The 23,848-nt window shown below is 40.6% G+C and overlaps 1 protein-coding gene across 2 annotated transcripts in view; it reads left to right on the forward strand.

The window, feature by feature from the left end:
- The window catches only part of LOC137332411 (F-box/LRR-repeat protein 3-like), a 32,416-nt gene extending 10,010 nt beyond the window's left edge, over positions 1–22,406 (forward strand). For both annotated transcript variants that reach the window (XM_067996222.1, XM_067996221.1), the window contains exons 2-6: positions 333–398; positions 13,362–13,731; positions 19,648–19,770; positions 19,865–20,036; positions 21,335–22,406. In XM_067996222.1, coding sequence (XP_067852323.1) covers positions 13,363–13,731; positions 19,648–19,770; positions 19,865–20,036; positions 21,335–21,978 — 1,308 coding nt within the window. In that variant the 5' untranslated portion in view covers positions 333–398; position 13,362 and the 3' untranslated portion in view covers positions 21,979–22,406. The remainder of the gene's footprint in view (positions 1–332; positions 399–13,361; positions 13,732–19,647; positions 19,771–19,864; positions 20,037–21,334) is intronic.
- The last annotated feature ends 1,442 nt before the right edge of the window (positions 22,407–23,848 follow it).

Raw genomic sequence — 23,848 nt, forward strand, 5'->3', positions numbered from 1 at the left:
TTTGCGGGGGAGGGCGTGTGAGACTGAAACATTACCCAAGTTGTCTTTAGAATGAATAAACTAAATGGTTTTCATTGTTTTAGTGTCTTGTATAAAGAATAACTTGCAAGATGAAATAGTTATTTCATTAACATTTAAGAGCAGTCAAAAGTACAAATTTAATACCATAGTATAATAAAGATTTGAAGGAGATCAAAATTAATGTTAACTTTTGAGTTTAGGATTACCTGTGATAAACTGCTAGAACTGAGCTCTTATTAATGATATTTGAACCTTTACAGTTGTTGGGGCTGTACTTATCTGTAATTTCTAACTTTAATCCCTACTAACAGAATTTTCAAGATTGCGGACAATCTTCTGGAGAAAATTGGAAGCTTCATCACATAAAAGCCTGGGAGGTATTAAGCACTTTAATAATAGTCTACCCTAAAATTCAATTGATGTAGTTTTTTTTTGTAATTGATTTTTATATCACACGTGGAATTAACAGACTAAGCCATAAACCATTGAATATGGAGTTTATCACGCTTCCAAGTGGAATTCCCCTGGTGCAACTTACGCATGTAGCATTTGTTATTTTTCCTGCTTTGTTTCTGGCATAAATCCTACATTAATGTCTTGCTATGAATTTTCTTTTATATTACCTTAATTTCCAAACAAACAAAAGTAAATCTTTTATCACCCAATGTGGCATTTAATGGTGTATTTTCTGCAAAATATAATATATATATATACATTATACAATACGTAGATTGAGATTTTAATTTATATTTTGTTTACAGCCTTCATTTTTGGGGAAAGGATCTTAATTGGCATTCTGTAGTTGAAGATTTTCGCACACCACATGGTACAATCTGAGCTTATGTATTAGTTGAAAACTGGAAGTTGAAAAGTCTAAAGTTTTTGGTAACTTTTTTTTACCTTTTGCATTTTTTGGCCAGCCACTTATTTGAAGTTAATCTGTGCAATGATATATAAGTCAATAGTAAATTGGTGCTCAGCTTTTTTTAATGCATCTTGACTTGGTGCTTAGTTTTAGTAGCAGTTTTTGTTTTGAAAAAAAGCTGTAGAAGTTCATTGGAGACATAAACCATTGCTATAAATGTATCAATTATCTGTATTCTAAAATTGGAATGTATTTTTTAAACTTTAAGCAAGGTAATTCCTAATGCAAACCACTTGTTACCTGCAGAAGGAGCCAAAAATGCAGAAATCGCTGATGTTAATCATACTTAGTACTTTCACAGAAATTTTGCTAAGAATTTTTTTTTAATCCTTTTACGAACAAATGATTTTTACTTTCATGCTCCAGTTTAAAAACATTTTTTATGTGACAACTTGGAGGAGCTGTGTGCCTTAAATAAAATTGTTGGTTGTAGAATCATTAAAATTCTGTCTAGAAATTAAAATATATACGCAATTAAAAATTATATACAGGCATAATAATGCTCATTGTTTGTCATGGCTGTCATTCAAAGAATGGACAGATTAAAAATACATGCTCTAGAGCCTGAATCTGTTATCAGATAGCCTGTGATAACGTAACATACACAATGGCTTGTCATTATTGACATGGTATTGTTTTTGAAGTAGAGTATGATGTAATCCTTTAAACATTTATTTTCTTGGTACATGATAGAAAATTTAGCAGATAAGGTCATTCATCTAAAATCAAGCCAGGACAGCATTTATTAAAGGATAAAAATAGCCTTAGCAGATTGCGGAAGAAACTATTTATCTGTTTGCACCGACCGCTGCTTTGGGGACCACTAATGAAGATATTCAGTTCATTTCTATGATGATGCATAAAAAATGTCTGAGACTGACTTGATTGGATCTATGATGTTGCTACGTTAATTTTCATAGTTCTGGCTTTGGGTTGACCTAAGATGGTCTTTGGAGAAATTATTTTAGCCAATCAACTCTACTTTTTCTGTTAAGGTTCCTTCTAGCTAGGGTGGGAGTTAGAAAGGAAAAAAGCAAGTTTTTTTTTGGATTGATTAGAAGAAAAAGTTAAAAACAGGCCAGAGTTGGAATGGAAGAGGCAACAAAATGAGAATTTTTTTTCAATTAGTACTGTATAATTGCAGTATTAAAGTGAGTCCTGATCTTTCAGTAGCTTTATTCATCTCTACTTCAGCATCAGAGCGTATGAGCTGAACACTTCAAAAATCCTGCAGAGAGAAATAAGTTTCCCTGACTTGCCAACAGGTTAAAGGGAGTGGTAGATTTCAGTATTTTTTTTGTGTCTTAGAAATTGATTTCTGTGAAATTTAATTCTCTTAAAGGGAGATATGTGCTTCGTAATGATGTGTATCTATTTAACATAAGTAAGGCACTTACGAAGACCTAAAGTCATAATGAGTATTTGTTAATATCAAATTTCTTCCTGCAATTACATATAACAACCCCTTGCTCTCATCCCTATAAATATTATGATTCCCGTGGTAGCTATTAATTAGAAAATTTGTGTTAGTAACAAGTGACTAATTTGCAGTTTGGTTATGGTAGCAGTCTTATGAAAGGTATACATTTTGGAGAGCAGTCTTAGAAGTTGCAAGCTGCTTTTGTAACTTTTGGAAAAAAGTTAAGTGTTACGGAATTTACAAGACTTGCAGAAAAAGTGGATAGTAAGCCTTGTTTTGACTGAAAATAGATTTGGGGCCTGATATTAGCATGGCGGCGGGTTCGCAGCAGGGGGTCGAATGCCTGGTGAAATCAGTCTGTTCCGCACGCAATCGCAGGCTAATTGGAGCCACTTACCTGTGCTTCCGGGTTTCCAGCTGCTAAGCTGTGCGGCGGGCGGACTGCGCATGCGCAGTAAGGTCTGTCTGCTGGAGGAGCACTATTTAAAGGAGCAGTCCTCCACTGACTGATGCTGCAGGAAATAGGAAAAATTACAGCCTGGAGCAGCCCAGGGGGAAGGCTGCTCCCAGGTTTAAAGATGCCTCACTCCAGGTATTATTGGATGGGGTGAGGAGGAGGGGGAGGACAGAGATCTTCCCCCCAGCGGGCGGGAGGAAGCAGCCTGCCTCTGCCACCAAGAAGGCCTGGCTCGAGGTGGCAGAGGAGGTCACCAGCACCACCAACGTATCGCCCACCTGCATACAGTGCAGGAGGCGCTTCAATGACCTAAGTGGGTCAGCCGAAGTGAGTACACTTACTCATTCCCCTATACTTCCGTCTGCCACATCACCGCCCCCACCCCACATCTCCTTCTGCAATGCCAACGCTACTCTGTCACATCACCCCTCACACCCACTCAAAGCTCATCCTCATCTTACCTGCGCTTACTCACCTCGCCAGTACTCATTCCGCCACTACCACTCAACCCAATCCTCATATAATCTCTTTCCCTTACTCACCCTCTCATGCATCTCTTTCACGGTCAGCCTCACTCAACCTGCCACTACCGGTGCTGCAGCCACAGGGCATGCATCACATATGTGCAGTAGGAAGCGTAAGGCAAATGTGTCGTGAGCATGAAGGGGATGCACAAGGGTGTTTGAGGGTTTGTCATGGTTTTTACTTATATTTAATTTCTGACCAACTCACATCACATATTATATTGTCACCACTACTGCCACGTCTTTGCGAATCTTGTCTGGTTTGTGCAATAATGCCCTTTCCTGAGGATCACGATGAAGACCCACACCTGATGCCACCCATTGTGTCACTGCAGAGTGGGCGTAGGTGTATTTGCAGGGCTCTTTTGTGCAGACGACTGAGAGATGTCAGCGGTGTCCCTGGTGGCACCATGGAAGGATGCGGAGGAGAAGTTGTTGAGGGCAGTGGTGACTTTGACAGCGACAGGTAAGAAGATGGTGTTTGGGCCAGCCGGGAGCAGCTCGGCATGAAGGAGGCTGCAGATGTCCACGACTACTTGTCGAGTGACTTTGAGCCTCCGTGTGCCCTGCTGGTCAGAGAGGTCCAGGAAGCTGAGCCTCGGTCTGTGGACCCTGTGGCGAGGGTAGTGCCTCCTGCGACACATCTTTCTCTGCGGTTGCCCTCCCTCCTGCTGTGCAGGTGGATGTGTCACAGCACTGTGTTGTGGAGCTCCACGTGTCAGAGGTGGACGGCGTGGATGGCGAGGCTGGTGATGCTGTTCGCCCTCCGAGGAGGTCATGACTGCAGCTACGGCGGCCCCCATCCAGAAGATGTACATCTGAGGGGACCGCAAGGTAGGTAAATGTGTCTGGACACCGGGGTAAGTGTGTAAGTTTGTGAATTTTCTTGTTCGGAGGAGGGTGGTGGAGGCCAAAACTTTGTCCCAATTAACAGAGTGGCCTCCTGCGATGAGTGAGGGTCTCCCCCCCCCCAACCTGTCAAATGGACCTTTGCAGCTGCCACAGGCTGGTGGCTGCAACACGTCCATTTGAACTGGGGTATGGGAAACAGTCTCAGTCAATTGCAAAATCCCATCCCTGCTAAAATAACAGGTCAATCAGGTCTGTAAACAGCCTGAAGTACCTGTTCAAGTAATTTAAGTGGCACCCCGCCGGCTTTAATTGCCGGCGGGAGTCCCACATGCGGGGGCTGCGCGCGCATGTGAGTGTGTCAGTGGGAAACCCGGAAGTGGGCGGGTTGGAGCCGGGCTCCAGACCCGCCCCGGGAATCCCCGATTTTCGCAGCCCCCCCGCCACGAACGCACCCGATCGCGGGTGCGAAAATCGAGCCCTTGGTGTGATGTTACACTTGTTCTACAGTGTTGCTGTTGGACATATGGTATAATCTTTATTATCTATACTTCATGCATTATAAGGAGATGGTAAAACAGTAAAAATCTGTGTGAGTTCATTTTTTGTACTTTTAAAATTTAAGAACATGAAGTCTACTGTTCATTCTTTCAAAAGTAAGTTGAAACTACAAAAGAGGTGTTGCTTGTAGATCTCGACAACAATGTGATGTGCATGTGGTTCTGAATGAGTCCAGAGTATAAAAGAAACACTGCAAAGGCCTTTGGGTTGCAATTTTTAATTAATTATGGTTAGTGAAGTGAGTGATGTATAAATATTTAGTAGGCCTTTAGCATGTGTTCTGTTTACAGCATATATTAAAAATTAATCCGATATCTTCCTTCATGAAATGGTTTAATTGCAGCCATCGGCTGAGCAAATGCTTAATTGGCTGTTGTATAATGTGGATTTACATTGTTTGCTTTTCAAATTTCCTTTTCAAACAAATTTTAAGAGGAAACATTTAGATGGCATTGTTTAGGGATGAGGAGATTGTTAGTGGTGGTGGTGTATTACATCAGAGTTTCAGTAGCTCCATGGACGTATGAAATTGAAGGTTAAAGGAGGCAACTCTATTATTCTATGTAAGAATGTGTAATTGTAAATTTGAGAACATGGTAAGGGATAAAGTTTTCATACAGTTTATGGTATGATGTGATGGACAGATGTGTATTTAATACAGAGTTGGTTTTGGACAAGTCACTAGTCACAAGCATGCACAAGTTCCAGATTAGGGGCTCTTTTATTAGTTTTGTTCAGGAGGATCATGCTTTGTAAAGGTGCACCCCTGTCTTGCCCACTAAATGAAAACTATGATGCCTCCCCATTTGTCACTTGATAAAGCAAATGAAATGCAAAAGTACTGCATTTTCTAAGTAAATTAGCCACCAGAATGTTGACTTAACTTTCTGTTTGTTATATTTCAATGTAAAGAATAAGATCTAATGATACAGCAGTTAATTGTTTACTTTTTTAATAAAAGAAAAGCATTGTGTAAACTACCAGTTTTTATAATCTAGGCACTCAGGATGTCACTTAACAGTACAATGATGTTACTATTCTCTATGTTCTGTTTGATTCTTTACTTTGTGCTGCTTAAAACCTACCGCTTTGACCAAGCTTTTGGTCACCTGTCCTAATATCTCCTTATGTGGCTCGGCTTAAAGTTTTGTTTGATAACACTCCTGTGAAGCGCCTTGAGATGTTTTACTACATTAAAGGTGCTATATAAATGCAAGTTGTCATTAGGAGGAGAAACAGTTTTGCCACTTTTATATGTGTATCTTGAGTTTTTAAAAAAAATAGATCTTTATTGTACCATTAAATAAAAGATGATAAACTATTTTTTGACCTTCACATATAATGACTGGAGCCTTTCATACTCAAGGATGAAACCTACTTGTTAATAATGGGTCCATTTATAGTGAAGCCAGAAAGCAGCAACAGCGAAACAAATCTCATCTGTCCATGTCCTTTTAAAGAGTAACTTTTGAACTAATAAAAATTGACTTAGGGCATTGTTTCCTCAATTTATTTGCTACACTCTAAATTGAGTGGAAAAAATAATTCTTAATTTCTGCTTGTTTACTTGCTGATCCATCTGAATCCAGAAGTGATGTAAGAACGTAAGAAATAGGAGCAGGAGTAGGCCATGTGGCCCCTCAGGCTGCTCCGCCATTCAATCGGATTATGGCTGATCTTCAGTCATGGAATTTGTTCTGAAGTTGTCATGATGTTGTAGCATGCCTATGTGAATTTTTAAAAAATCATTACCTTCTGTATTTCTTTATTTTATTTAGGCTGTTTGTTTAGACTGAGAAAACCTGTAGCATCTCTGTTTTAATATAGCATTCTGATTTCAGGTTCAAACAGTATTGTTTGCATTGAATTTGTTGTGCAACCTGTACTGAATTTAGACAAAACATTAAGGGTTAACATATCAATAGAACAGACAAAAAAAAATCAGATGGAGCTGCAGTGAGATTTGCTTAGTTCAGAATTGTATACTATTGGATGCTATTGAGTGATTAGATCTAGTTGGCTTGGCAGGCTTCACTACAAATTCCAGGTCTCGCATGCAGCAAGACCCAGGCAACACCCAGGTGATTGGACTGATAGGTGGCAAGTAACATTCGGGCCACACATGTGCCAGGCAATAACCATCTCCAACATGTGAGAGTCTAACCAGCTCTCCTTGACATTCAATGGCATTACCATTGCCAAATCCCCCTCCAGCAACATCATGGGGGTTACCATTGCCCAGAACTCAACAGGACCAGCATATAAGTGCATGGCTACTAGAGCAGGTCAGAGGCTGGGTATTCTGCAGTGAGTGGCCTACCTCCTGACTCCCCAAAGCCTCTCCTAGTATTAGAGCGAAACCTAGGAGATACTGCCTGACCTGAATGTTTCAAGCATTTTTCTGTTTTGTTGCACAGTGGGAGGTATTGTGTATCTGCTGAAGTATTTGTAATACTTTGCCTTTTTTACTCTTACAACATATTACAATTAATGTTTTATTTGTTAGCTAATACAAAGAAAACATGCATAGTTAAGGTGGATAAGGCAATATTCTCAATGGTTCCAATGATGTACTTGAACCTTTGCTGTTGATTTTCATATATGTAACCTGAAGCTGAAATTAAATTTATAGCTCCCGTGTATCTGATTTTGTAATGCACATGCTATGGATTTTTATTTAGCTTTGGTTCCAGTAGATGTAAATGGACAGCATGCTAATTGTAGTTGATGCACAATGACCAAATGCTGAAGCTTTAATTGAGGTAATTGCTGCATGTTTATCAAGTAATCAGCGATTACCAGGAAACAATATGTTCACTTTAGAGCTGAATGTGCAATTGTTTTGTCATGTACTTGCTACTTCCTGCCATAACTCTTAACCGGGTCCCTTCTGCCCTAAAATGGCCACTTTCCCGTATAGTGCCCCTCATCCAGAAGGACCTCTTGGCTCTCTTCTGTGAAGGGGCAGTACTATCTGCTCCTCTAGCCATGTTGTCCACGAAAACACTTAGCCGGCAAACAAGAACAGCCACCTCCATTTTAAGTGCAGGCAGCCTTTAGGAGCTGCTGCACTCAATTGCCTGCCCCCTCCCCCAAATTAGGTGAAAAAGTCCACCCTATGCACATAAAAAATTTGCTTAACATTAATATTTTCAAATTAGCCAACCTGTGTGAGCACGAGCAGAATCAACCCAAGTGCCCCAACTTCTAAAGTTGATCCAGTTTTTTTTTCTCCTTGGCACCTAATGGGTCTTGGATGAATAATTACTTTTCTGGGGAACCGATAAGCATTTCTGCGGCCGCAAACGTGATTCCAGAATGGTATGTTGCCTCCCTGGTGCTAGGGTCAAGGATGTCACGGAGCGGCTGCAGGGCATTCTGGAGGGGGAGGGTGAACAGCCAGTTGTCATGGTCCATAGCGGTACCAACAACATAGGTTAAAAAAAAAGGGATGAGGTCCTGCAAGGTGAATTTAAGGAGTTAGGAGATAAATTAAAAAGCAGGACCTCAAAGGTAGTGATCTCAGGATTACTACCAGTGCCACGTGCTAGTGAGTATAGGAACAGGAGAATAGACCAGGTGAATGCGTGGCTGCAGGGATGGTGTAGGAGGGAGGGATTTAGATTCCTGGGACATTGGGACCGGTTCTGGGGAAGGTGGGACCTGTACAAGCGTGACGGGTTACACCCGAGCAGGACCGGGACCGATGTCCTTGCGGGAGTGTTTGCTAGTGCTGTTGGGGAAGGTTTAAACTAGAATGGCAGGGGGATGGGAATCTGAGCAGGGAGACAGAGGAGGGGGAAACAAGGATAGAAACAAAAGCCAGAAAGGGAAGAAGCAATAATGGAAGGCATAGAAAATAAGGGCAAAAAACAAATAGGGCCATAGTGCAAAATAAAACGAAGATGACTAACAATCTTAAAAAGACAAGTCTAAATGCATTGTGTCTAAATGCGCAGAGCATTCGCAATAAGGTAGATGAATTAACAGTGCAGATAGATATTAACGGTTATGATATAGTTGCGATTACAGAGACATGGCTGCAGGGTGACCAAGGATGGGAGCTGAACATCCAGGGGTATTCAATATTTAAGAAGGACAGGTAAAAAGGGAAAGGTGGTGGGGTAGCGTTGTTAGTAAAGGAGGAAATCAATGCAATAGTGAGGAAGGATATTGGCTCGGAAAATCACTATGTGGAATCTGTATGGGTGGAGCTAAGAAAACGGTGGGAGTTGTCTATAGGACCCCAAACAGCAGTGGAGATGTAGGGGAGAGCATTAAATAGGAAATTAGAGATGCATGCAAGAAGGGTACAACTATAATCATGGGTGACTTTAATCTACACATAGATTGGTCAAACCAAATTAGCAATAATACTGTGGGGGAGGAATTCCTGGAGTGTGTACGTGCTGGTTTTCTAGACCATTACGTTGAGGAACCAACGAGAGAACAGGCAATTCTAGACTGGGTATTGTGCAATGAGAAAGGATTAATTAACAATCTTGTTGTGCGGGGTCCCTTAGGGAAGAGCGACCATAACATGATAGAATTCCCCATTAAGATGGAGAGTGAAGTAGTTGAATCCGAAACTAGGGTCCTGAATCTAAATAAAGGAAATTACGAAAGTATGAGGTGCGAGTTGGCTATGATAGATTGGGGAACTTTACTGAAAGGGATGACGGTGGGTAGGCAATGGGTAATATTTAAAGAACGTGTGCAGGAATTACAACAATTATTCATTCCTGTCTTGCGCAAAAATAAAACAGGAAAGGTGGCTCAACCGTGGCTTACAAAAGAAATTAGGGATAGTATTAGATCCAAAGAGGAGACAAATAAAATTGCCAGGAAAAGCGGCAAGCCTGAGGATTGGGAGCAGTTCAGAATTCAGCAAAGGAGGACAAAGAGATTGATTAAGAGGGGGAAAATAGAGTATGAGAGTAAACTGGCAGGGAACATAAAAACTGACTGTAAAAGCTTCTATAAATATGTCAAGAGAAAAAGATTAGTGAAGACAAATGTAGGTCCCTTACAGTCAGAAATGGGGGAAATTATAATGGGGAACAAAGAAATGGCAGAACAATTAAACACATACTTTGGTTCTGTCTTCACAAAGGAGGAGACAAATAACCTGCCAGAAATCTTAGGGAACCAAGGGTCTAGTGAGAGGGAGGAACTGAAGGAAACCAGTATTAGTTAAAAAAAAATAGTGCTAGGGAAATTAATGGGGCTAAAGGCTGACAAACCCCCAGGGCCTGATAATCTACATCCCAGAGAACTAAAGGAAGTGGCCCTGGAAATAGTGGATGCATTGGTGGTCATCTTCCAAAATTCTATAGATTCTGGAACAGTTCCTACAGATTGGAGGGTGGCAAATGTAACCCCACTATTTAAAAAAGGAGGGAGAGAAAAAACAGGAAATTACAGACCAGTTAGCCTAACATCAGTAGTGGGAAAAATGCTAGAGTCTATTATAAAAGATGTGATAACAGAACACTTGGAGGGCATTAACGGGATTGGACAAAGTCAGCATGGGTTTATGAAAGGGAAATCATGCCTAACAAATCTACTGGAGTTTGTTGAGGATGTAACTAGTAGAATAGGTAGGGGAGAACCAGTGGATGTGGTGTATTTGGATTTTCAGAAGGCTTTTGATAAGGTCACACACAAGAGGTTAGTGTGCAAAATTAAAGCACATGGGATTGGGGGGAATATACTGGCATGGAGTGAGAATTGGTTGACAGGCAGGAAACAGAGAGTAGGAATAAATGGGTCTTTTTCCGGGTGGCAGGCAGTGACTAGTGGGGTACCGCAGGGATCAGTGCTTGGGCCCTAGCTATTCACAATATATATCAATGATTTGGATGAGGGAACTAAATGTAACATTTCCAAGTTTGCAGGCGACACAAAGCTGAGGTGGAATGTGAGCTGTGAGGAGGATGCGAAGAGGCTCCAATGTGATTTAGACAAGTTGGGTGAGTGGGCAAGAACATGGCAGATGCAGTATAACGTGGATAAACGTGAGGTTATCCACTTTGGTTGTAAAAACAGAAAGGCAGATTATTATCTGAATGGTGATAGATTGGGAAAAGGGGAGGTGCAACGAGACCTCAGTGCTGGGCTGGGTACACCAGTCGCTGAAAGCGAGCATTCAGGCGCAGCAAGCAGTTAGGAAAGCGAATGGTATGTTAGCCATCATTGCAAGAGGATTTGAGTATAGGTGCAGGGATGTCTTACTGCAGTTATACGGATCCTTGGTGAGACCACATCTGGAGTATTGTGTGCAGTTTTGGTTCTGAGGAAGGATGTCCTTCCCATGGAGGGAGTGCAATGAAGGTTTACCAGACTGATTCCTGGGATGGCAGGACTGATGTATAGGAGAGATTGGGTCGACTAGGCCTATATTCACTAGAATTTAGAAGAATGAGAGATGATCTCATCGAAACATATAAAATTCTAACAGGACTAGACAGACTAGATGCAGGGAAGATGTTCCCGATGGCTGGGGAGTCCAGAACCAGGGGTCACAGTCTCAGGATACGGGGTATACCTTTTAGAACCGAGATGAGGAGAAATTTCTTCACTCAGAGGGTGGTGAACCTGTGGAATTCTCTACCACAGAAGGCAGTGGAGGCCAAGTCATTAGATGTATTCAAGAAGGAGATTGATATACTCTTAATGCTAAAGGGATCAAGGGATATGGGGAGAAAGCGGGAACAGGGTACTGAGTTAGACGATCAGCCATGATCATTTTGAATGGCGGAGCAGGCCCAAAGGGCCGAATGGCCTACTCTTGCTCCTATTTTCTATGTTTCTATGTTTTCGTATTATATAATTGCTTGCCCTGTATTAGCAGAAAATATGACTTGTTTTATATAATTGTAATGTGCTGTATAATGGCAACTGCTTAAAAGGTACTTGTGCACAATTGTTTTAGTTTTGATCACAAAATTATAGTAGGGCAGTTGGTTGTATCCTTGTCCAGAATTGCTATCCAAACATTAGGGATTACTGTAGTTAGGTGAATGATATTCAAAATTCCACATGCAAATAAATCATTTGAACAATATAAGCTGTCTATTTGGGTTGATTGCTTTTTTATTTTAAAGGCCTCAGAGATCATTTCTATTGAACTTGCTTCTGGCTAAATTTGGAGTGACAAACATTAAATTTACCATCACCATAAATAATTTTTGTATATTGGTCATGTATTTTTGTAAGGCTTTTGTATGCGATGTTAAACTGCATCCCTGTCTGCATGTTTGGATAGGTTATTGAGAGGAGATCAAGAAGTTCTTTTGATATCCTGCCAACATTTCCAGCTCAACCACCACCAGAAACAGATTGTTTCTTAATTATTTTGTTTCTAGGATATGGAAGACGTTGGAAAGGCAGCATTTATTGCCCATCCCTAGTTGCGCTGAGGTGGTGATGGGCCTACTCCTTGAACTGCTGCAGTCCTTGTGGTGATGGTCATTCACTTATTTGCTGTTTGTTGGACTTTGCTGTGCCAAAATTGATTGCTGAATTTGCCTACAACAATAGTGATTGCACTTAAAAGAATCCAATGGCTGTACACCACTTTGGGACATCCTGAGGCTCTGATAAGTTGTATCAGAGAATGCAAGTTCTTTTTATTGTGGAGCACATTGCCAAATAAACTGGAAACTGTCCCTTCTTAAAGTTTACCCCCTCATTAGACTGATGTCGTAATACATCTGTCTGGCTGCAATGTTCACTCAAGCAATAATTAATTAATCTTATGTATTAGAAATGTGGAAGAAAGTCCATGTTTGGCATATTTAGCTCATTTCAGGATTTATCTTTATGCATTGTTGCCAGTTTGTTCCATGACTTGTTTGAAGTTTTAAACTTTGGGATTCTGGTAACATTTATTAGGTGATGTGCTAGTCACGAGAACAAAGCAGTTGGTGTATCCATTACAGTACTTGGCAATTGCATTGTTTCCTGGCAGAATGAATGTTATCTACAGATTAAAAGATAAAGTTTTTATTATCAACAGTTTTTTTTGTATCTGAACATCTCTGCTTTTTTGCTCAGCCAAGCCACAGTTTTAGTTTTAATATGACCTTGATCTTAGTTGATTGATCTTTGAACTCATACTGTACTATTAATCTGAACCAAAGAATTGTTACAAAGATTTGTACATTTTTATCCTGCTTCAAGCATTGATATCATTTGGGACGACTGCACTGTTGAGCCAACACTGTGAAGGAGCAAATTGTCAATAGAGAGAAATGCATTAACTGCTGAAATTCTCTTGGCAGTTTTCTGTATGAAATCAAAATAACATGCTATTTCAATGACATATTTGAGAGAAAAAATGCGACGGAAATTTTTTAAAAATTCTTTGAAACTACATATTAATCTACACCTTTTGGTGTTGGATAAACTTAACAAAATCACATCCCATCTTTTACTTTGTTAAACTGCATCAGCCCATGGACTAGACTGATTTTATTTAAATACAGCTAAGTTTGAAGCTGATTATCTGGATACAAGATTTGCTAATTACAACTGATGAGTACAAAATGCTCACCTTCAACAAAAATAACAAATCACTTCTTGTTCCTCATTTTTTTTCAGAATGAAGCAAAATAGAGTTGACCTAAAAGTTGAGACCCAACCTGCTTCATGTGTTGATAAAGGAAATAAAAGACAGAAGACTAGCTCAGCTCAAACCTTTGAGACTTTGGCTGGTTCTCATGTAGACTGGGGAAACCTGCACTACGATGTGATTCTGCACATCTTTCAGTACTTGCCATTGGTAGATCGGGCCTATGCGTCATCAGTATGTAGAACATGGCATGAAGTCTTTCACATGCCTGAGCTATGGAGACGATTTGAGTTTGAACTGAACCAGCCAGCCACGTCCTATCTGAAATCAACCCACCCAGGTCTGATCCAGCAGATAATCAAAAGGCATGCAGGTCATCTGCAGTATGTCAGTTTTAAGGTATAAAAGATAGTGTGAACCATACAGTTTTAAAAATATAATGCTAATATTTATTTTGACATACAGAATTCATCCTTCTCTTTCTTTCCCATCCCCCAATACGTCTCTCTCCTTTTCTGAAGGCCAGTGTGCTGGCAGTCCTCTGGTACCTTAACAGTGACTATTTAGTTGCTGATGTGGAGATGCCGGTGATGGACTGGGGTTGACAATTGTAAACAATTTTACAACACCAAGTTATAGTCCAACAATTTTATTTTTAATTCCACAAGCTTTCGGAGGCTTCCTCCTTCCTCAGGTGGTGTGGAAATGAGTTCAGTTGAGAGAGTGTCAGAAGACTGGTTGACTGTGGGGGACATCACAGCTGAGTTTAATCCTATCCATTCTTCCACTTCATGGAAGAAATCACTTGATTGTGATCAAAGGCAGGATTGCTAGTGCTTTTCTTCATCTCTCTCTACCCCTCTCTAAGTTCTGGGAACAGCAAAAAAAAACTGATAAACACACCAGTATCTGAGAGGTACAAGCAGTTAGGGGCAGAGTGAGAATCAAAAATAAAGGTTTTTTTTTTAGGCATTTATATAGCTTAAGCAATTAAATAAAAAATTTGACCTAAAGTTGATGGTGGGATTAGTGTTTGTGTTGCGGGGATGAGGGGGTGGGGTGGTGTTGGTAGCAATGTCGGCAGTGGAGCCAGAAAGGGAAATGTGAGGCTTTGGTGCTTAGTTCAGGCATTGCGTTCAGAGACAGTGAGCCAAGCCTGGGGCAGGGTGAAGAACTACCATTTGTGGTCTTTGTGACTGGAACGTACTGCGGTGGGAGGGGGGTGGGGTGAGGGAGTGCTGTTGCAAGAAATTTTAAAGTTGCACTACTATACAGATATCCACAGCAAGAGCTTCAAGTCCACTGTGGAGAGTAAGGATAATGGGGGAAAAAACATATAAATGTTTTAAAAAGGAGGGACTGATACTTAAATATTTTTTAAAAAGGTTTGAACTGAGAGGATAAAAGAGTAAAACAATAAATAACAACTTTCATTTTAAGTAAATACGCTAAGGCAAAAAATTGTATAATGTGAATGAGATTTTGAGATGGGAAGAATAAATGAGAGCTGCTTGCATCTTAATTTTGCTAAAGAATTAGGTAAATGGTATTATGTATAAACAGTTTGCCTATAGTCAGTGTGATACCTCCAATAAATTTACAGTCTTCCAATGATGTGTAACTGAACTATTGTTATTTTTAGGGAGCTGTGGAACTGAGATAAGCACCCAAAGCTGCACCCTAGTTCCTGGGAAATCTAGAAGTATGCATGTATACACATTTGGGAGAGGAAGAATAAGGAAAGGACATTATTAAGTAGTTAAATTTTAAGGTGGTGGGGGTGGGGGGGGAGAAGATATTGAGACCATTATTTGGCCCCAATCTCTTCTCCTTCCCTCACCCCCTTAAGAGTCCATTATGATCTCAGTCTTGAAAATTTCAATTGACCCACCAACCACGTCCCTTTGGGGGAAGAGAGTTTCATATTTCCACTACCCTTAGTGTGAAAATCCTGATTTCACTCCTAAATGGCCTAACTCTTTTAAGGTTATGCACCCTTGCTATGAAATTCCTCATCAGAGAAAATAGTTCAGGAGAATAATTTCTCTGCATCTATCCTTTCAAATCCCTTAATCATTTTAAACACATGATCTAGACTTGGGTATAAGAGGCACAATAACAGAACAAAAATCAGGAGAATTATGAAAGGTTTGATTAAGGTAAATCGGGAAAACCTATTTTTACTGGTTAGTGAGTTGGTAACTCGGTCATAAATTTAATAATTTTGAACACAACAAATTGATACCCTCGTACTCTTTGTTCTAATGAAACCAGTTTCTCTCATCCTCATAACTAAAGCCTCTTATGCCTGGTATCACCTTAGTGAATGAATTTGGAGTTCACCAAACTCAATTTAATGAAGTCTGACGTAAGATCATTGCCAAACTCACATCGGAACAAAGGAAGAGATTAGGAGAATGTTTTTATGCATAGGATTATTAGGACATGCAATGCACTACCAAAAACAGTAGTGGAAGCAGAACCAATAATAGCTTTTAAAAGAGAAGTGGATGAATATAAATGAATGCCCTACCAGAATCAGTAGTGGAAACAGAACCCATAATAGTTTTTAATAGAAGTGGATAAATATTTGAAAAAGAAAATGTGAAGGATTCTAAGGATCTGGGAATAGGACCAACTGGGTACCTCCTTCAGAGAGCCATTACAGGTACAATGGGCAAATGGCTGCCTCCCGTAAAATCTGATTCTAAGCCTAATTGTTTTTTTAAAAGCACTCTCAAGATGCAATATGTGTGGGAGTGGGGGAAGGGGGTAGAAGTTGGCCATGTGGGGGGAGGAGAATCCAAATTGTTTATTTAAAAAATGCTGAATATCTATGAATTGCAACTCAGAAATAACCAAGGAAATTTTGCTCTCGAATGTGCGCTGATATTATTTTATCAGTTCTCAATCAGATTTATTTTGGAGGTACATATCTTAAGTCTTAAAGCTTTGTACAGCAGAACCTCCATTTTCTGTACTGTGGTTACCACTAGAATTTTTGCAGGATAATGCCTTGCATGTTATGTCTCCTCGTTCCACAGTTCACCAAACACAATTTTACGATGTCTGATGTAAATTGACCTTAACCCAAGAAAGCTTGGCCTGGGCAATTCCCTTCCCTGATTGGGCAACAATTCTGGTGGGACAGGACTCCCCTGTCCCCTACCCCAAACCCCCCACCACCACCTGAGATGTCCCATTTGATCCTGGCTGTATATCCGGTCACAGGGTCAACAGCGGAAGCAACATGCTATAGACAGAGCTAAGCGATTCCACAACCAATGGATCAGATCAAAGCTGTGCAGTCCTGCCACATCCAGTCGTGAATGGTGGTGGACAATTAAACAACTAACGGGAAGAGGAGGCTCTGTAAATATCCCCATCCTCAATGATGGCAGAGTCCAGCACGTGAGTGCAAAAGACAAGGCTGAAGTGTTTGCAACCATCTTCAGCCAGAAGTGCCGAGTGGATGATCCATCTCTGCTTCTTCCCGATATCCCCACCATCACAGAAGCCGGTCTTCTGCCAATTCAATTCACACCGACGTGATATCAAGAAACGGCTGAGTGCACTGGATCTAGCAAAGGCTATGGGCCCCGACAGCATCCCGGCTGCAGTGCTGCAGACTTGTGCTCCAGAACTAGCCACGCCTTTAGCCAAACTGTTCCAGTACAGCTACAACACTGGCATCTACCCGACAATGTGGAAAATTGCCCAGGTATGTCCTGTCCACAAAAAGCAGGACACATCCAATCTGGCCAATTACCATCCCATCAGCCTACTCTCAATCATCAGCAAAGTGATGGAAGGTGTCGTCGACAGTGCTATCAAGCGGCACTTACTCACCAATAACCTGCTCACCCATGCTCAGTTTGGGTTCCGCCAGGACCACTCAGCTCTAGACCTCATTACAGCCTTGGTCCAAACATGGACAAAAGAGCTGAATTCCAGAGGTGAGGTGAGAGTGACTGCCCTTGACATCAAGGCAGCATTTGACTGAGTGTGGCACCAAGGAGCCCTATTAAAATTGAAGTCAATGGGAATCCGAGAAAACTCTCCAGTGGCTGGAGTCTTACCGAGCACAAAGGAAGATGGTAGTGGTTGTTGGAGGCCAATCATCTCAGCCCCAAGACATTGCTGCAGGAGTTCCTCAGGGCAGTGTCCTAGGCCCAACCATCTTCAGCTGCTTCATCAATGACCTTCCCTCCATCATAAGGTCAGAAATGGGGATGCTTGCTGATGATTGCAGTGTTCAGTTCCATTTGCAACCCCTCAGATAATGAAGCAGTTCGTGCCCACATGCAGCAAGACCTGGTCAACATCCAGGCTTGGGCTGATAAGTGGCAAGTAACAATCATGCCAGACAAGTGCCAAGCAATGACCATCTCCAACAAGAGAGAGTCTAACCACCTCCCCTTGACATTCAACGGCATTGCCATCGCCGAATCCCCCACCATCAACATCCTGGGGGTCACCATTGACCAGAAACTTAACTGGACCAGCCACATAAATACTGTGGCTACAAGAGCAGGTCAGAGGCTGGGTATTCTACGGCGAGTGATTCACCTCCTGACTCCCCAAAGCTTTTCCACCATTTACAAGGCACAAGTCAGGAGTGTGATGGAATACTCTCCACTTGCCTGGATGAGTGCAGCTCCAACAACCCTCAAGAAGCTCGACACCATCCAGGACAAAGCAGCCCGCTTGATTGGCACCCCATCCACCACCCTAAACATTCACTCCCTTCACCATCTGCGCACTGTGGCTGCAGTGTGTACCATCCACAGGATGCACTGCAGCAACTTGCCAAGGCTTCTTCGACAGCACCTCCCAAACCCGCGACCTCTTCCACCTAGAAGGACAAGGGCGGCAGGCACATGGGAACAACACCACCTGCACGTTCCCCTCCAAGTCACACACCATCCCGACTTGGAAATATATCGCCGTTCCTTCATCGTCGCTGGGTCAAAATCCTGGAACTCCCTTCCTAACAGCACTGTGGGAGAACCTTCACCACACGGACTGCATCAGTTCAAGAAGGCAGCTCACCACCACCATCTCGAGGGCAATTAGGGATGGGCAATAAATGGTGGCCTCGCCAGGGATGCCCACATCCCATGAACGAATAAAAAAATATATATACAGAAGGTTAGCTTCCCAGTCCCTGCCAAGGATCTCACCAGTGTGGAAGCAGAGAGTTTCTAAGGCAGGTCTTCTGTGGGGCGGGGGTGGTGTTGGAAGGAGGGGAGGAGAGAGGGCGTAGGGGTCGCTGCAGAAATTTAAACAAAAGATAACTTTTTTTGTTTGCAAAAAAATGTTAACTTGGATAATGGGGTCTGTGAATGACAGTGCTCTGAGAGCTCTTGCACAACCCCTCTTCTGATGTTTGGATGCTCGTGCTAGTATACAGAGAGGAAACATGGTGGACATTGTATTTGCCTCATTTACTTATAGTTGCCATTTGACTCCTCCCCTCCCACATTGGGCAGTTGAGAAGTCCGACCATCAGAAAGTGGCGGGGAAACAACAGTACATTCTGTTTCCTCATGCCCCAGGTCTGCCAAAAACAAAATGTAACTGGGGAGGAGGTTGATAACCTGGGTCATTAGATTCATTTGTATTGTACTTTACTTCATTCTGATGACTAGGGTATTACTGTGCCATAGATGCAAGACCAAAATTTGGGAATTTAATTATCTGCCAATTTTCATTTGGGGGGAGAGAAATTCTTGATTATGGTGAATAATGGGGAGGTTCCGCTCTACTATCAAAATTCTGTAGTGTTCATTTCTGTGATTTAATGTGGAAGGGAGTGGACTAGTTGAGCGCCTATTAGATTTCCTTTCATCCCATGATTCCTGTAACTGCAACTAAGTCCTTTAAGGTTACAATTGTCCGTGAAACACTTCAATAGTCGGGAGTGTTACTATGAAGTGGGGCATGATTGAAATTGATCAATGCATTCATGAGAGTTGGGATTGGTCCAAGTTAACATTTTACAAACTGCATGTAAAGCAGTAAAGTGACCATTGTGTCCTCAACCTTATTTCTGTGATATTTTAATTAAGTTTTCATAGTTTATGTAAGATAAAGGCACCACAAAAGTTGCTACTATAGGCAAAATACCAAGTTCATCCACTAAGCAATATTAATAACAGCTTCAATACTGTCTTGAGTGGTGTTTTGAATGTTTTTTGTCCCTCCTTTAGTTATTAGTAGCAACATATATCTGGTTGTACTATAAATTACAGAATTGAGTGTACTGTGTAGCCTAATTTGCATCATTTAAATCTCCTTTCTTGCCTTTTCCAGGTTGACAGTAGCACTGAGTCTGCAGAGGCAGCCTGTGATATTCTTTCACAACTGGTCAACTGTTCCATAAAGACCTTAGGGTTGATCTCCACAGCAAAACCTAGTTTCATGAATTTGTTAAAGGTAGCTTTTTAAAAATGTTAAATCTAGTTTAACTGTCATAAAAATTCTGACTACAATTACACAATATTCATTACCTTCCTTTTTGCTTTCACAGTCACGTTTTGTGTCGGCTCTGACTGTGGTATTTGTGAACTCAAAGTCACTGTCATCAATCAAGATTGATGATACACCGGTAGATGATCCATCTCTCAAAGTTTTGGTGGCTAATAACAGTGACACCCTGAAATTGTTGAAAATGTGCAGTTGCCCTCATGTTTCTCCTGCAGGTAAATCCAAGCTTGCTCACAATGTAATTTGCAAATCAGCAAGAAATGTTTTAGGAGTACTGAAATGATGTGTCTTGTGTCTCTCTTCCACTGCGTACTGATATTGGGAAGTCAATACAGAGGGGCCTGTGGAATCTATGTCAACTCCTTTTCATGGAGCCCTACTACATCAGGTCGTCATTTTTATTGAATAACATTGGAAGTTCCCATTTTCTAATTTAGTTTGTCATGCAAAAATTGCATTACATTATGTAATGATTGCTCAAATGATTTTGCTGTTCTGAAGAGAGCAGTAATGTTTAGTGTGTTAGACTATTGATGACATACTCAAGCCATTCGAGTGGATGGGATGATTCACAAAAAGCATAGTTTGATTAATACAGCTTTGGAATCTTGTATAATTGAAGTTGAACAAATATCAAGTATGATTTATTTTTATAGGGTAAATTGATTTTAGTTTACTTTTTGCAGAATTTTTGTGTTGCAGCTCTACTATTTTAAGTAATGTCACCACTTTTGTGGCTACATGATGCTAGAGAAAAGTTGTAATAAGAGTTAGTTGTCTGACAGTTTTACTAAGAAATAATGCTGTTCTCTAGACTTTGCCTGTGATCTTAAAAAATTCAACTGTTCCTTCTCTTGGCTTACTGATTGTAAAAGATCCATGGGGTGGGTTAGGGAGCACTTGCACTGATAACTAAATCCTTTCAAACAGGAAACCAATGGCGCACATTGCTCATTCCTGAATTCCGTACTGACCGAGTCCTGTATGGTAGAGGAAGTTACTAAATATTTTGTGTATTTTGCTGATGCAATTGAGATCAGGTGTGCTAATATAACTAAGTTTGTCAGAAAGTAGAGAAGCCTTCTTCATCTTGATTACACATCTATTTCCTCCCCAAACAAAATCTTTTAATTGCACAAATAAATAAAATTGATGTAAATATTTATGAATAATGATAACTTCAGAAAACACCCCTTTTGCACTAAAGTGACATTTCCATTGCTAGTCTCTATTTGTATCTCGGGGCGATTGCTAATTTTGTTTGAGAATATGGGCTATTCCCACCATGAACTGAAATGAAATTGCCAAAGCTCATTTCGCTTGAAACACTTGGTTAGCAGAGAAAGGAGAATTTCGTCCTAAGTCTATAAAGTGGAAAAAATATAATCATCCTGGCCCTCTTGACCATCTAGTTCAAATTACCAGTGCCTAATTTGTAAATTTATTTTTATATTGACTGTGCATTTTTGTTAGTCATATGGAACATTGGTATTAAATTTTATTTCCTCTACAGGTGTCCTTTGTGTGGCAGATCAGTGCCATGGCCTCAGAGAGCTGGCACTAAGCTATTACCTTCTGAACGATGAGTTGCTGTTAGCTTTATCCAGCGAGAAGCACGTTCATCTGGAACACCTTCGCATCGATGTGGTGAGTGAGAACCCTGGACAGACCCAGTTCCACAGAATCAAAATGTGTAGCTGGGATGCTCTTGTGAAACACTCTCCAAAAGTCAACATCGTCATGTACTTCTTTCTGTATGAAGAAGAGTTTGACCCATTTTTCTGTGATGAAACTCCAGTCACGCACATCTATTTTGGCCATGCAGTCAGTAAGGAGATTTTGGGTCGTATTGGAATGAACTGCCCAAGATTGATCGAACTGGTAGTCTGTGCAAATGGTCTTCAGCCTCTGGACGACGAACTGATCCGCATTGCAGAGCGTTGCAAAAACCTAACTGCCGTGGGTCTGGGTGAATGTGAGATTTCTTGCAGTGCGTTGGTGGAGTTTGTGAAGATGTGTGGAGGACGGCTGACTCAGCTATCCATCATGGAGGAAGTGCTGATACCAGATCAGAAATATAACTTGGAGCAAATCCACTGGGAGGTTTCCAATTATCTAGGAAGGATATGGTTCCCAGATATGATGCCCACCTGGTAAAATTTGTACAAGTGCAGATTATTTAAGCTAGTGGCTCAACAGGACCAAAGAGATGGTTCACAATGCTTTCATCAATGACTAATGCACACAGATAAATTGATAATGATAAATGTGCATGTTGAAAACTATAAATGACTGCTGAATAAGTATTAATGCAACTAAATATTTGCAAAGTCGAAGACCTATTTGAATGCACTTTTCAAGCCTGTTGTCAGGATTCAAATGTTGACAAATGTGACTGTGTGTCTAATTACTTACAGATTGTATCTTAACATTTTTCAAAGCATGAAATGTTGGCTTATTTTTAATCAGATCTTGTGTGGCTTCTGCTTATGGACTGAACTGATTCAGTAAATGATTGTGACTCTGAAGAAGGTCCACTATACTTAGTAATAACAGAAATAAACGGAATATTGTGGAGTGATCAAGCCCATGGAGCCTGTAGATTAATACTTTCCTCCCCTTTGCTTATGGGGAAGAAAGAACCTGAATAGGCCGACAAATTAACTGACATTCATTTGTGACTAGTACCCAATAAATGCCCTTTTAAATGTGTACAATGAACTAGAGGCATTGAAGCAGATTGGTTTTGCGTTAGCCTATATGTGGGTGAATTTTTTTAATTCCTTGGCAGGGTTTACAACATTGTATATACAAGCAATAGTATACTTACTAAAATGTACAAGCCTTGTTGCCAAAAGCAAACAAAAACAAATCAGAAGAACTGAAACTACCGTGTTATGGAAAATGTAGCATCAGCTATCTTGTCCTGCCTGAGTATCCTTGAATAACTGCCCCAGTTTATATGTGATAAGCTAGAAACAGCGATATGGTATTTTTTTTTAAATTCTAGACTAAGCACGGTTATCCTGTTGTGAAATCTTAGTTATTTTGTTTGTGTGCTAGAAATGTCAGTTAAGCTTTAAGGTGATTTTTATTCTTGTACCAACTTAAAAATAAGCTGCAGCATTTACACAGGATGCATTTAGGCAGATTTTAGTCTATTCAATTTCTGTGCATTTATCCAGAATTGGAAGTGTTATACTACTCTGAGTTAAGCTACCCTATTTACACGTGTTGAATCAATCAACTTTAAGTTATATTCTAAGTTGATATTATTTGAGGTCCACTTGTATGTGTGTAAACCTGGTAAAATCTGGATTTTCAGCTCCATCATAAGATTGCAACTATAGGAGCAGAGAAATAACTTAATGAGTGTAAATAGAAATCAGGCAATGCTGTGGGGCAGCACTCATAAAGTTGCAATGCCTGCATATGCTATATATTGGAGTTTTGATTTGAAGTAACTACAGTTTGGTTAGTGACTATTACTAAATAATTGCATGGAAACTGATCTGAGTAATTGATTAAAAAAAAATAAAATGACTATGTTAGACTTGGAAAGTGTCAATGTATGGAAGCAACAATTTGGGGGATTCATTTGGAATAAGATTTTTAATTCCTTTAGGCTTTTTGGGACTTGTAAGGTCATTATTGTTTCCTCAACATTTCTACTGTTTCTACCATTTGTTAAGTCAGTGCTGAAAATATCAGTTGAGTTTAATCTCAGTTAACCTGGTATTTTCATGCAAGAATCTGACATGAATTTTACTCCAGAGTAAATCTGAGAGTTTAATAACTCCTCTTCTCCCCCACCACCAAATTCCCAGATATTGGCAAACCATTTAAAATTTATTTGCGCCCATAGGATAATACCAAAATAATATTGATGCTAGTCTAGTTTAAATGAATGCCTGATTCACGTCGGCAGGAACCTTTAACCAGTCATGTTTCTAGGCAATAGTAATGCAAGTTTTTGGTTGCATCCACATTTCACGTGCACTTGCCTGAATTTGAAAAGTTGGAGCCA

This window comes from Heptranchias perlo, chromosome 14 (genome assembly GCF_035084215.1).
Source record: "Heptranchias perlo isolate sHepPer1 chromosome 14, sHepPer1.hap1, whole genome shotgun sequence".
Lineage (NCBI taxonomy): Eukaryota > Metazoa > Chordata > Chondrichthyes > Hexanchiformes > Hexanchidae > Heptranchias > Heptranchias perlo.